Source organism: Syngnathoides biaculeatus, chromosome 8 (assembly GCF_019802595.1).
Source record: "Syngnathoides biaculeatus isolate LvHL_M chromosome 8, ASM1980259v1, whole genome shotgun sequence".
In the NCBI taxonomy this organism is placed as follows: Eukaryota; Metazoa; Chordata; class Actinopteri; order Syngnathiformes; family Syngnathidae; genus Syngnathoides; species Syngnathoides biaculeatus.
Window position 1 is genome coordinate 13,171,036 of NC_084647.1, and position 14,040 is coordinate 13,185,075.

The following is a 14,040-nucleotide window of genomic DNA, read 5'->3' on the forward strand; positions in this document are numbered from 1 at the left end:
ATTTTTGTGTCGTCTCCAACCAACTTAGCATTAAGCAATACTTAGCTTGACCGGGAATATGGCGAGGTAAACAAAAGTCACGTGGTTTTATGATGTAGGTGCACGAACGCTATAAGCCAGCAAAATATAGGCCATATGAATAAAAAGGAGGATCCAAAACATGCCCTAATGATGGACAATGTTTCTATTTGCATTTGCAAAACCAGGTTTTGGCCAAACACATTTCCAAAACACCAAAGTATAAACATCAACACTGAGATCAAATGACATTCACGTGGACAAAACATATCACCCAAAACAAAAACAAAAAAATGTCTGGTTTGAAAACCCCACAAAACGGTGCTCACTTGAAAAATGAAGTGCGCGTGGGTCCACAGAGTAAATAGCAGTGTTTCTTTTTTTCCTCACAGGAGACGGCATTGAAATGGAAATGAGCGTGCACCTTCAAACGAAACCCACCTTTCTCAATTAGGATAAATTAAGTTGTTTATTACATTTGCATAATCTGAATGCTTGTTATGTTTCTCTGATGTTTCCCATTGTTATATTTGTAGTGGATCGCACCGTGGTCTCCTCAGTGCTTCTTATTTATTTTTTTCTAGCAAATTGTCGTTTACTCAAACTCCTTATGAAGTCAAGTTCCCCTTTGATTTTGTTCTTGTAATATTTTAATTATGATAGGCTATAAAAAGATAGCAGTTCTTCACAAATGCATGACTTCGGTCTGTTTCCACAAGATAACCTGGGTGAAATATTAAATATAAATATTAAAATGTGGGATCCAATTCATATCCAGGCTTAATTTAGGGGTGTTAAAGCAAATGTGCTAAAGTAGCTACAATAGCATCCAACAAAAAATAATTTTTGCACATAGCAGAACATTTTTTTTTAAATTATTCTGTGCCATTATGACTTGGAATAAACTTGTAATTGTTACAGTATTTTTCAATTGAAGCATATTAGGACCACACTAAATAGAAATACATAAATAATCTTACAATTATCTAGTAATATGGCTTCATTTGTGTATTGTTCTGATTTCAGTACTTGCAAGTCGTTTTTTTTCTTTTACTATTACAACTTCATTGTTATGATATATTTACTTTATTCTCGTGATGATAAAATGTGGCTGTAAAATGCAGTGGTTCATGGAATCAGATTTTATTCTGATTGTTTCCCCCTTTTTTCTAGTGTGGCCCCCACACACCTTCATGTTTTTATGAATTTCATCTTTTATGTATTTATTTGTAGACGCCAGCAGCCAAAGATAACCGAGACAATGTAGCGTCTCTTTGGGTTCACTATGGGATGTGTATAATATATTATATTACTGACTCTTGTGTCTTGTTTGTGTCTGTGCTCTCTTTTTAGATCTGCCTCTTGTCAATCTCTCAGTGGAGCCTCAACCGGTTCTTGAGGGAAATCTTGTGGGATTCCACTGCTCTGCAAAGGCCAACCCTCCTGTCACACTGTACAGGTAAGTCATTTCCCCGACGCATAGATATTTAATATACACTGTTTTGGTAGCGAAAGCAAAATGTGAGCATGGACGTTTCCTGTGGAGTCATTCCCATGTGCTTCGCAGACAATCACTTACAAGCACTGAAAAACCCAATAAAGTTCAACAGAAGAGTTGCAATGTATCTCAATATTTGCCTTCACAAATGCAATAATCAAAATCAAGGATCTTTGTTTAGGCTGCACCAGGGGTTGGGAAACTATGGGTTGCGGGCCACATCTGGGCTGTTGATCATTTCAATCTGGGTCAACAAATATTGGTGCAGAATTGCTCAAATCATATTAAAATCATTACTGTATTCATTTGATCTTGACGTACCGTATTTTCCACACTATAAGGCACACCTTCAATGAATGGCATATTCTAAAACGTTTTTCATATGTAAGGCGCACCACATTATAAGGCACATAGAATAGACGGTACAGTAGAGGCTGGCGTTATGTTATGCATCCATTAGATGAAGCTGCACTAAAGGCTCAATATTGATCCATATGTAAGGTGCACTGGATTATAAGGTGCACCTTCAGCTTTTGAGAAAATGAAAGGGTTTAAGGTGTGCCTTGTAGCGCGGAAAATACGGTAATGCAGACTGTTTCCGACAGGTATTTCTGTAATGCCCAGTGGTTCCACCAGGTAGCGCAGTTGGTTGCAGTGATACACTGTCTTAACTTTGGCTGTTCTGTTTCTACTCTGCTACTGTTCTAATTCCTTCTTCAACCACAAGTGGATCTCAGAAAAGATAGGTCGACAGTGAGAGCCAGTGTTTAGTTTAGAATGGACTACTAAATACTTTTTGATGGAAGTCGGGACAAAACCTGTACGTCATATTTAATAAGAAATTATTGCGGTTTTAGAGGAATATCATATCAGACACCATTTTTCCACCAAGCATGCTGATCATGCTGACAGCCATTCAACACGGGAACTGATGGCTGAGGCCCAACGGTTAAAATCAAGCTTAAAGGCTCAGCAAAACACCTTTATCTGACAAACTGCCATCGAAGATTCAGTCACACAAGCCCCTGAAACAGTGCCACGGGAGCTGCAGATGGAACCGATTGATCTCTAATGTGATACTACTGTCTTAAAAGAGAAGTTCAACTACCAAACAAGATGAGTTTTCTGCTTCATTAAGTGCACACAATTTTCCCAAAATCCAGAGGATGCTGTTGGTGTTTGTGTGAACAGACTTTTAGTGTGATGAACACCCGCAAAACATCCTGCAGATTCCAGTTGAGTGATGAACACTTCAGATGTGTTCTTAGAATTGGCACAACAAAACTTACACTAGACTTTGATGCACTAGCAAAAAAAAAAAAAAAAAAAAAAAAAAAAGTGATCAACAAACCAACACTGTTCCCATTTAAATAAATATAAGTATTAACACTGCAGTGTTTTTTTTCTTTTTTTTTTTTTTTTTTGGTATCTACGTATCTGGCCCTGGCTTAGTCCGCCTATCAATTTTTAAAAGTCAATGCGGCCCTTGAGCCAAAAAGTTTCCCCACCTCTGGGCAAGTTTTTTTTTTTTTTTTGTAATGCAGCTCTTATATTGGATGGCATGAGGTACCTGCTGAATTATAAAAATAAAAGTACAGGCCTCACAAAGTCGTGATGGGAAATCTTACGTCTGAGTGGGTTGCAGTCGAACAGTCTTGTGATTTGTTGTGCGGCTTTTTGCTTTGTGGTCAAGATCTCGAGATTACAGCTATTTTGTTGTTGTTGAAAGATTAGTTTGTGTCCAGGTGTATTGCATGATGACAGGTTCCCCCCTTGGGGTTGCGCTTGTGTTGTGTACTTTGCTAAAACAGGAGATGGATACACAGTGTGTACTTGAAAATGCGATAAATCCACTACAGTATGTGATTACATTTTTATAGCAATCCTTGTTTTGGTTTCAGGTGTTGCCCATCCCTCTATTTCCAAATTTCTGGATATGATTGTCATGAGTTACAACAAAATGGACATTAATTGCGGTCATACGTTCTTGCGCGCCGCTCTAAAAGTGCGATGGTGAACTGATTCATCAAGAAATGTGCTTGCCTGTGTGGGAGTTTACTTTGGAAAAAAAAATTGTGAAAAATAAATGGAATAAAATCGATGGCGAAAGGATTTGGCCGGCCATGAATCGTCTAATGGTACTGGGAAATGAAATGGATGCACAACACACACACACACACAGGTGGCATGACAGAGATGTGAGTAGCCTTTTTTTGATGGATTTTGGCCTTTTGAAAAAGAGTTTGGTAGTGGAGGGTTGGGGAGGGAGGCTTGTCAAGGTGGGGGCGCATTGATATTGTTGAAAACAAGGTTGGTGTTTGATTGTGTGGGTGCCCCATCAGAGACGGGGTGTCTATTGCAACTGCAAAGAGATTTCACCTCTATTGCTATGTGACTGGATCAATGCTTGAAGCACAATTTTCCCTTGGATATCAAGAGCTAAGATGTACAGTACTTCTTTTTTTATATGCCTTTGGACCAGCAACAATCCATGGCTGGAAATATGATGCTCTTGGGGTGTCTGTCTGTACCGTCCACGACGACAACTTCACGGGTATTTCCATTAATGTAGCCTTGAAAATTTTGTGTTGCGGAATTTCGAGTAAAAGAGTCAAACGATCATAAAAGACAAATAAGGCTGACTGGCTTCGTCTCAAACAAATGAGCCATTGGAAATTAAGTAAACTGAGCTAATTCGTTGAAGAGTCAGCAGAATTCCTAATAACCAGGCCGTAGTCCAACTTGCTCCGTAGTCAAACCACTGATGTGGAAGGCGATGGCAATGGCCAACTAGCAGTTAAGCATCCATATCTATATGGACCTCTGTCCTAATACGGGTTGTCCCTGTGTCATTGTAGTACAGTCTGTTTTTTTTTTTTATTATTTGTTTTTCCTTCTGCTGGATGGGGTTTTGTCGTGCTGAGTAACAGGGCAGTTCCTTCTTTCTTGTGGAGAGTAAACTGGCTTTATCACTGAATGTATATATATATATATATATATATATATATATATATATATATATATATATTATATATATATATTCAGTATATATATATATATATATAAAATAATAATAAAAATAAATATATATATATAAAATAATAATAAAAATAAATATATATATATAAAGCTAGGATGATTAGTACTATTGCAATTCCAATGAAGTTGGGACGTTGTGTTTAAGAAATAAAAACTGAATGCAATTATTTGCAAATCATGTTCAACCTGTATTTAATTGAATACTCTACAAGTTATTTAATGTTCAGACTGAAAAGCGTTATTGTTTTTCGCAAATAGTTATCTTTATGGCTGCGAGGCTTAAAGTGACTACATTCATTGTAAAAACAATTACCCCACCCAATTTGTTCAGATGGGAACAAAAAAAAAAAACAGTGGGATTTCTTTTGTTTTTTGTCACCTTGTAATTATGGAATGCTTTGCCCAGCAAAAAACAGAAACCAAAAATGTTGAAGGATATTACAGTGTGTGTGTGTGTGTGTGGTTCTGTGTGCGAGTGTGTGTGTAGCTCAATTTTTTTCCCAGTGTGTCACCAGGAGATTTTCCCACGTAAAAGCTGGCAAAGCTTGACTGCGCATCACATGCGACCCAAATTTTGACGGCATATTTGGCAAATTTTCTGAGCATATAATGTCAGGATGGGCAGTGTCCTCGAAACAATACTAAGCACTCATTGAGTATCACGTGGGGGGCTGCATTGTTCAGTGGGGGTAATTGCTTCATCCACTTGTCCCACACACCCCATATTGCCGCAAATTTGTCAGGTTCTCTTTGGTCCTGCCATGTTTAGTTGCCATTGAAGCATATGGCAAGGGACACACTCAATGACAGTAAACCCTTTCCCAGAGAACGTTTTCAAGCGAGAGTGTGCAGATTAACAGTATACAAAGAACAAAATAAGGAAGGATTTGGAGATTCACTCCTCTCCTCATTTCATCAAATACCGATAATTATTCTTGCAATGATAAACATTGAGTTAGCTCAAATTGATCCCAAGGATTAAAAGTCATCCAAATGAGCAAACTGTTGGTTTTGTTCGTATACATGACACAACACTAAGTTGAGAGATGAAACATCATTGAGGCAGTACCACTAGTCTGTAAAAACTTTGTTCAGGTCAGAATGTTCCGCTTCTGCTGCAGACTAAAAATACTATGGAGTATATCGATTACAGGCTTTTTTTCTTACTTTTATTTTTTTCATAACCTGCTTTCTGAGCACTGTTGTGGTGGCCTTGAGCAAGCCACTCAACCCCAGATTGCTTGATGTTTTCTACTGTTGCACGGCCCCCTCACTTAAGCATCGGGGTCCATTTGTGCATGTCCCTGGACTTGATCTATGTGTACTGAAGGAAAAAATAAATATAGAAACCCTGTGTGACAAGCGATTGTCATTCGGTGAAACTGATAATGTTTAAATAATTTGATAGTACAGGGAATTTGATAGTACAGCTGATTTTTATGCAGCCGGTTTCTGATCAATTCTTAATCAATACTTCATTCACAATTCAACGGCAATTGGTTGTCACTCTGAAGAGAGGAAGCGGTGCAGATGGGAGAGAATTATGATGGCTATGTGATAAGATCTTATGTCAAGTCGGTCCATTAAATCGCTTTGAAAAAAGGAAAGAAATGAGTCACCATACAAGCATGTAGCAAGTTCAAGGTTCAGCATCAGTTTTACAGTACGTCATGTTTTCTTTCTTTGACCCTTTCTTACCCTTCACTGTGTTTATTGTTTTATTTAAGAGCCACCTGAAAATGTTGTTGCTTTTAGTTAAAGTACAGTAAGTGTTGCGACCTCTCTCCCCTTCACTGGTGCTGTGGCGTCGAGCTTTTTGTGACTGATGCAAGCGTATTCAATGATATCCAGACAGACTAATGACTTGTGATACTTCAAGGTTAGCCACTCGCTCCCTCACTGCTAAGACCTCCTCTTTCAAAGTCTCCTGCTTAGATTTATCTTCAGTTTATATAAGCACTTCACCATTCCATGCACTATTGGCGTTTGGAAGTGGATGGCAGAGTGGGGATTTTTTTTTGGGGGGGGCAATAATGCACGACTGAAAGGCTTTGACTCGGAAGAGCCCCCCTGCAAATTCACCCTCTGGAGAGCAATATCACTAGAGGAGGGCAGGAAGCTGATCAAGCAGTGTGGGGCTATTATTCAGCGCTAATACACTCTGTCTACCCCAGATCAGATAAAGCACAAGGACAGAGGAGTTCTTAGATGAATGCCCTCTTTGCCGTCACTGGGAGAGCCATCCATTCCCACTGTGCACTGCACCACTTTGCAACCCTTCACGTCAACAGATACTTGAAACGAGGGTCCAAGATAATGCCAACAGTAGAGACCTATCATGGGGCTTTCCGATAGCTAACACCAGTTGTGATCGCCCGTGATTCAAACTATAAACATCATGACTTTAGAAATGCTGTAAATAATGTAATTACCGTATTTTCCGCACTACAAGGCAAATAGAAAAGACAGTCTCTACTGTGGTTACATTATGGATCCATTAGATGGAGCTGCGCTAAAGGATATTGATCCATATATAAGGCGCACCTTAAAGTGCGGAAAATACGGCAAGTCTCTAGATTCACAATATTTGTCATATTCATTTGCTAAGGCAACAAAACATTAAGACAACACCGACTCATTTGGTTACAGGCTGTATCATTAGCTACTTGGCCTTGGTTTTTCCAAACTAACGATGGATGTGGGGTTCATCGGGGTAATTAAACCTGCTACCGTGTAACGAGATATGAAAAATATTTAATAGATTTATAAAAGGGGCAGCACGGTGACACATCTGGAAAGCATTGGCCTCACAATTCTGAGGTCCCAGGTTCGATTCCAGACCCGCTTGTGTGGAGTTTGCATGATCTCCCCGTGTCTGTGTGGGTTTCCTCCCACATCCCAAAAACATGCAACATTAATTTGACCCTTTAAATTGCCCGAAGGTGTGATTGTGAGTGTGACTGTTTGTCTCTAAGTGCCCTGTGATTGGCTGGCAACCAGTTCAGAGTGTACCTTGTTTCCTGCCCGTTGACAGCTGGGATAGGCCAGCATGCTCCGTAGCTCTTGTGAGGACAAACGGCAAAAAAAATGGATGGATGGAATTATAAAAGGCAGATGATTGGAGAAATTGACCTGAAAAGCATGCTAAAACAGTAAAGCAGGAAAGAGCAAAAGCCAGGTGTGTTGGAAATGTGTTCATTAGCATCATATTGGTAGAAAACCCGGTCGGGAGGCAACCCAGTCATGAAACTTCTAATGAAGAAACAAGGTTTGTTAGTTTGTTTGTTTTCAGACAAACAAGAAGCCACTAGAGACTGGAGAGAGTGGCAAACAAAGAAAATTAGGTCCCATGTCTGCTGCATAGATCTGTGCACTAAAGCATCAACAAAGCATGTCCCTCTTCGGATAATTCAACTGCTTCAGATCCTGACGAGTTGTTCAACTAAAATGATTTTGATTGATCCCATTAATATCGGACCATTCCTGATTGCAAATGAAGCTCTTTGCTAGTCTTTTTTTCCCACTCCTTTTCTCTATATTATAATGTCGGCAGACTATAATTATTGGAAATCATTTGGAACACTAAGAGTCTTGTTTACCAGACTTTTGATAGACTGCTGTATTTTTTTTCCTCTCTCTGAATAACGCTGTTATAGTTAAAACATTGAATAACAACACAGAGGTATGCCCAGAGTCCTGTATTTTGAAAGAAGACAATTTGGTCTGTTGAATAAATATATACAAACGGACATCCCTGCCTCAAATGACTAAACATATTTCTTTGTCTTAACCACTTGTCTAAAGTGGACTTTTATTTATGGACGTTGCAACTTCAAGTTCTTCCATATCTAATTCATTCAATCCTGCCTTTTGTGGATGTTGCTTGCTGGAACAAGAAGAGTCCTCCCCAAAGTGTTTCAACTAAGTACAAACCAAAGAATTCTCATAAACGTCCTGCTAAAATTAGAGTTGAGTTTCAGGGAAAATCAAGGACTGACCACTGATAAAATAATATTTATCTATTCAAGGTGTGTCCTCCTTTTTTGCCATGCAGTCGATTCTTGGTCTAGTCTGTATCCTGAAAAATATATACGTATTTCAGCCAAATTTCTCCTCAAAATCATAAAAGCATCGAGAAAAACTGAAGAGGCTGTGATCACTGTGAATTAAACCATATTTATACACGATGTATTTTAAGAGACAAATAGTTGAAAGCACACTGTGACTACCAAAATTCTGTTTCCACAAGAATTTCCAAATTTCTCAGTCAGAATAATATGCACGGAGGTTGAAATCACTGCTGTCATCACCAATAAAGCCATCATCCCCATCATCATCCTTATCACTGTCATTATTGTCTCATGTGAAACTATATCATGTCATCTTTTTTATAATTGTCACATAAATGGCAGCAAGATAATACACATTTAGGAATGCCGAGTGAATCACTCTTGTGATGATCACTGACATTATGGTTCTCATTGTTTTGATCACTCGGTGTCTCCCATTGTCAAATTAATTTTGCAAATTTATTCGACTTTAGAGATACAACATATTTATAATTGCAAAGCCTGTATTTCCCAAAGCAGGCTAGAGTTTCCTGTATACGCTCCCTTCTACATGCAGACGCAGCGTTACTGCAGTGTTTATTAATTGGCAAGATTGTAGAAAACAGACATTTGCCAAGACTTTTTTTTTTTTCAAACTTGCACATAACTGACTAGATTACACCCCTCCCCCCACAGAAAATAAAATAAATCCTGTGCAGTTCAATTAAGATTCAGATCCACTTTAGTTAGTGATTGAATGAGGTCATCTTTTTGCATTTAAATGATTGCATTTTCAATCAAGCATGGCCCCACTTTAGTCACGGAGAAGAAAAAAAATGAATTTCCTCTGATGGGAAGCTCCTGACTCTCAGTATTGGCGGGAATAAACGGAATGCTGCGGATACAGTACGATGGTCCCATTGTTGTTGTTTGTATCTAGCAAGTTGGTATATGTGTACAGCTACATTCTGTAGGATGAATTTCATACAAAAGTAACAATAGAAATGGAAAAAAAACTTCATGCCTTTCCATGCTTTTTTTTCCTCCATTTTCCCCACCATCCTTCCAAATCCTCTCATCAGGTGGGCAAAGGGAGGAAGTATAATAAAGGAAGTCTCCAGCGACACCTACGAGGTGATTGTGGACCACTCCTTCTTCACAGAGCCCGTTTCCTGCGCAGTAACCAACCAACTTGGCACCACCAACGTCAGCCGTCATGTCGACGTCTACTGTGAGTGTTTCCTTGAGAAAATCTTGTTCTGTTAATGCTCAACAATGGCGTTTCTCAGGCTGCCTGATGATACTGTCCGTGATGTTTGTCTGAACAGTCGGGCCTCGCATGGCTGCAGAGCCTCAGTCCTTGCAGGTGGACCTTGGATCCGATGCTGTGTTCAACTGTGCCTGGACAGGAAATCCCTCTCTTACAATTGTCTGGATGAAGAGGGGTTCTGGAGTGGTTAGTGTTTTTTTATTCCAGTCAACCACAATCCATTACACAAATCTGGGACACCTGTTCCCCTAATATTTATGTACCATAATTCCCCACATAGAAAATAGTGGAAGTAGAAACAAGCAGTCAAATGGGAGGGCGCATCATTAAACGTCTACTTGAGCCCAAAGTGTGGAAACAAGTGAGCGTCCATAAAAACAATTTAACAATTTTCACTCATGGTTCCTCATAAATTTGTCAGTCTGCAGAGCTGCATGCAACAGATACCGCACCAAACACAAAAACCTCCCCACTCCAAAGGATACTGAACCAAATGCAAAAACCAGGCTGCCCTCCACATTGACAAAGTAATCAATTATGTAGCATTTATCAGAAGCCAATGCTCTTGGTTAAGGCGAACCTGTGCATTTAACAGCCACTGTCCTCATGTCCTCCCTCACAACATCCATCAACCTTTTCTTTGCTCTTCCTTTCGCTCTTTTGCCTGGCAGCTCCATCCTCAGCACCCTTCTACCAATATACTGACTCTCTCGCCTCTGAACATGTCCAAACCATCGGAGTCTGCTCTCTCTAACCTTGTCTCCAAAACATCCATCTTTGGCTGTCCCTCTAATCAGCTCATTTCTAATCCTATCCAACCTGCTCACCCCAAGAGAGAACCTCAACATCTTCATTTCTGCCACCTCCAGTTCTGCTTCCTGAAACTCTTCTGTCACATAGAACAACAGAGACCTCCCGCCAACTGTTCCATCGCGCTGAGTGTCACGTCAAATACGTACATTTGAAAATTCAAGAATATTACAAAATTAGCCCACTCGACATTTTTTGAAGCAATCAGATAAAAATGTTTACTCTATGTGCAAGCTAGTCAAGAGCCAGTTCTCCGCAATATGACTCCTTTGAGAGAGGTCCTTCTTGAATAAGTGTTGCAAAAATCTTTAAAAAAACACATTTGCAGTTAGTCATTTGATACTCTCAGAGCTGAGGCCAAAAATGACATTTCACCAACATTCTAATCAACTTCAAGTCACACAACCTCATTGCTATTTGACTTTAGAGGGTTTACTGTTTAGCAAATAGACTGTAACTATGTCAATGTTTATTCCATATTATTGTCCATGACATCATCATCGTTTTGTACAACAAATTGAGGCTGTTCATCAAAACTCTTTTGGCGACCTCTTTGAACATTTCATTTATAGATGTGAGCCATAATTTTCATTCCACATCTCCCTCTCAACATGGAAGGCCAACATCAACTACTGAGTTCAGAACCCAAATTGGATTTTAATAATTGAGAAGGGTGCCCTTTATGGTTATCCAATGATCCACATGCTGCAATGTTTTTTTCCCCCCTCTTTGTAATTTTCCTTTATTACTATTTCGTATTTGAAAATGTTTTGAATTTCACATGTATATATGTATATATATAATGTGTGTGTATATATATATATAATGTGTGTGTATAATGTCAGTTTTTTTGGTTTTTCCCACAGGTTCTTAGCAATGAGAACCTTCTAACGCTGAAATCCGTGCGGCAGGAGGATGCCGGGAAATATGTTTGTCGTGCTGTCGTCCCAAGAGTTGGTGCAGGGGAGAAGGAAGTTTCTCTCACTGTCAATGGTAAGTTGTACGCTGTATTTGGATACATTGTCTTTCCAAGAACTAGGGCAAATGTGTTTAATACACGTCTCTACAGATGTTAATCTCAAGGTTCATAGGTCAACTGCAAAAGGAATAGCAATTTGTCACAGGAGTCCTTTTGGTGCAGACCAAGTTGAGCGGAAAAGACGATCACATTTATTGAATATAGAGTGTCTACTTACCTGGCATGCTGAAATAATATTGACTCTAACCTGCACAAGTGAAATGAAAAGGAAACAGATGTGTTACGAGTGTCATATAGAACACTTTTAAATGAGTGGGTATGTTCTGAAAACAATACTTTGTTGAAACACCTTTTAATTTAATTTCAGCAGGCTTCCTGAGGCACTCCAAACTTGTCAAAATACGGTGGCATTTTAGCCCGCTGTGAGGACACCCCCCCATATTTTAAATGCAGTTTTTTCCTAATTCCCTTGCTGCACATTGGCCTTTTTTTCCCCGAGTGAAGCCACTGTTTGGCTAATTTGCTGACAACTTTAATTTACCAAGTACCATATTTTCCGCACTATAAGGCGCACCTAAAAGCCTTTAATTTTTTCAAAAGCCGATAATCTGGTGCGTCTTATATATGGGTCAATATTGAGCCTTTTGTTCAGCTCCATCTAATGGATGCATAACATAACCCCTGCCTCTACTTTTGGGTCTGTTCTATGAGTCTTATAATGTGGTGCGCCTTATATACGAAAAAAGTTTTAAAATATGCCATTCATTGAAAGTGCGCCTTATAATTCGGTACAAAATCGCCATTATTCTATCCACCCTGACTGTCGCCCTATCCGAAAAAAAAAAAGAACTATAAACAATTTTAGTCTTCAGTTCTAACCCTGTTTATTTCTGTTTATTTTCTGTGATCCTGCCACCACCATGTTTCTCTCTGGTGGATGTTGTTTTGTAATTGTGCAGTGTGGTTTGTCCTCTAAACATGCCCTTTGGAGTCACGCACAAAAAGTTCAACCGTGGTGTCATCCGACTAAGAAAGATTCTTTTGGCAATTGGTAGCTTAATTTAAAAAAATTGCGGGATTTGTATATTTGTCCTCATAAGAACAAGTCCAAACATACAGAATGAGGAAGAAAGGAGATTGTAAACATTTGTAGCACACAGCTATTACTTTTCCAGGGATACCCGCAGTTCCTACTATCTCCCCCTAGGCCGTTTTTTAACCTCCCAGGTTTTTTTTTCCGTGGATTATCGATTTTGGAGGGGCACCACTTTTTTCTCGAAAATATATCAGGCGGGGTGTGCAGGGTTTTTACTATAGATCCAAAGTAGTGAACATTTTTGGAATTGTCATCAAATACTTCAACCTTGATTTGATCAGACCACAACATTTTGACCTTTTTTTTCGAAGGGGGTGGGTGGGTTTGCTAAATTTGGCTATTCCTCTATGTTTACCTTAAAGGGGAAATCCACTTGTTTGCATGAACAATGTATCCAATAGGTCATGTAATATGTACTCTATTTTGACAATGTGATGTTAAATTTTCTCTCATTTAATAGTGTTTTTTGAGAAGATTTTTATCGACAATTTAAATTTTCAGGGGGGCTGCCATTTTCACGAGTCACATGACCTACGTGCGTGGATGTGACGTGCCGCAACAAAGGCTCGATTACAAGGGAAACCATTTATGCCCAGCGCTGATTTATCTGATTTAACCTCATCTGATGAAGAAATAGCCGTATTGGTTGATCGGGAAGACGGAGGAATACTTCCTCCAGCTTCCCGATCAACCGATACTGCTATCAGATGAGGATAAATCCGAGAAATCAGCCCTGAGCATAAATGGTGTCCCATGTAATCAAGCCTTTGTTGCGGCACGTTACACGTCACATCCGCCCACGGAGGTCGTGTGACGTGTGAAAAAGGCAGCGCCCCTGAAAATTCGGAATTGTTGATAAAAATCTTCTCAAAACACTATTAAATGAGAGAGGATTTAACATCACATTGTCAAAATAGAGTACTTATTACATGACCTATTGGATACATTGTTCATGCAAACCAGTGGATTTCACCTTTAAGTTGTGGGTGCACTGTGGTCAAATCATACATTAGCGACGATTTCCAAAACTTGCTGGCCTCTTTCATTCGTTACAATCTGCATGAGTCACAAGCTCATTTTTTTTTTAACTGAGGCACTGATTAGCCTTGGCGGGGGACCTGGCAACCCTCAAACAAACGACTTCATTAGTGCTGCTTGATATTCTGAGACCACCGCGCTATGCCACTAACTCTTAGGTGTCTCTTATTTGTCAGGTGTCCATGCAAAAGCAGTCTGAGATGATAATAAGCCTGTGGGCGGGGCTCACGCCACTGGTTGTTT

At 39.4% G+C, this 14,040-nt stretch overlaps 1 protein-coding gene across 11 annotated transcripts in view; it reads left to right on the forward strand.

Annotated features, from left to right (window-relative positions):
• kirrel3b (kirre like nephrin family adhesion molecule 3b) overlaps positions 1–14,040 on the forward strand; it is a 236,371-nt gene that overhangs the window by 200,185 nt on the left and 22,146 nt on the right. For all 11 annotated transcript variants that reach the window (XM_061826863.1, XM_061826867.1, XM_061826866.1 and 8 more), the window contains 4 exons: positions 1,372–1,477; positions 9,687–9,835; positions 9,933–10,060; positions 11,551–11,677. In XM_061826863.1, the coding sequence (XP_061682847.1) occupies positions 1,372–1,477; positions 9,687–9,835; positions 9,933–10,060; positions 11,551–11,677 (510 nt within the window). The remainder of the gene's footprint in view (positions 1–1,371; positions 1,478–9,686; positions 9,836–9,932; positions 10,061–11,550; positions 11,678–14,040) is intronic.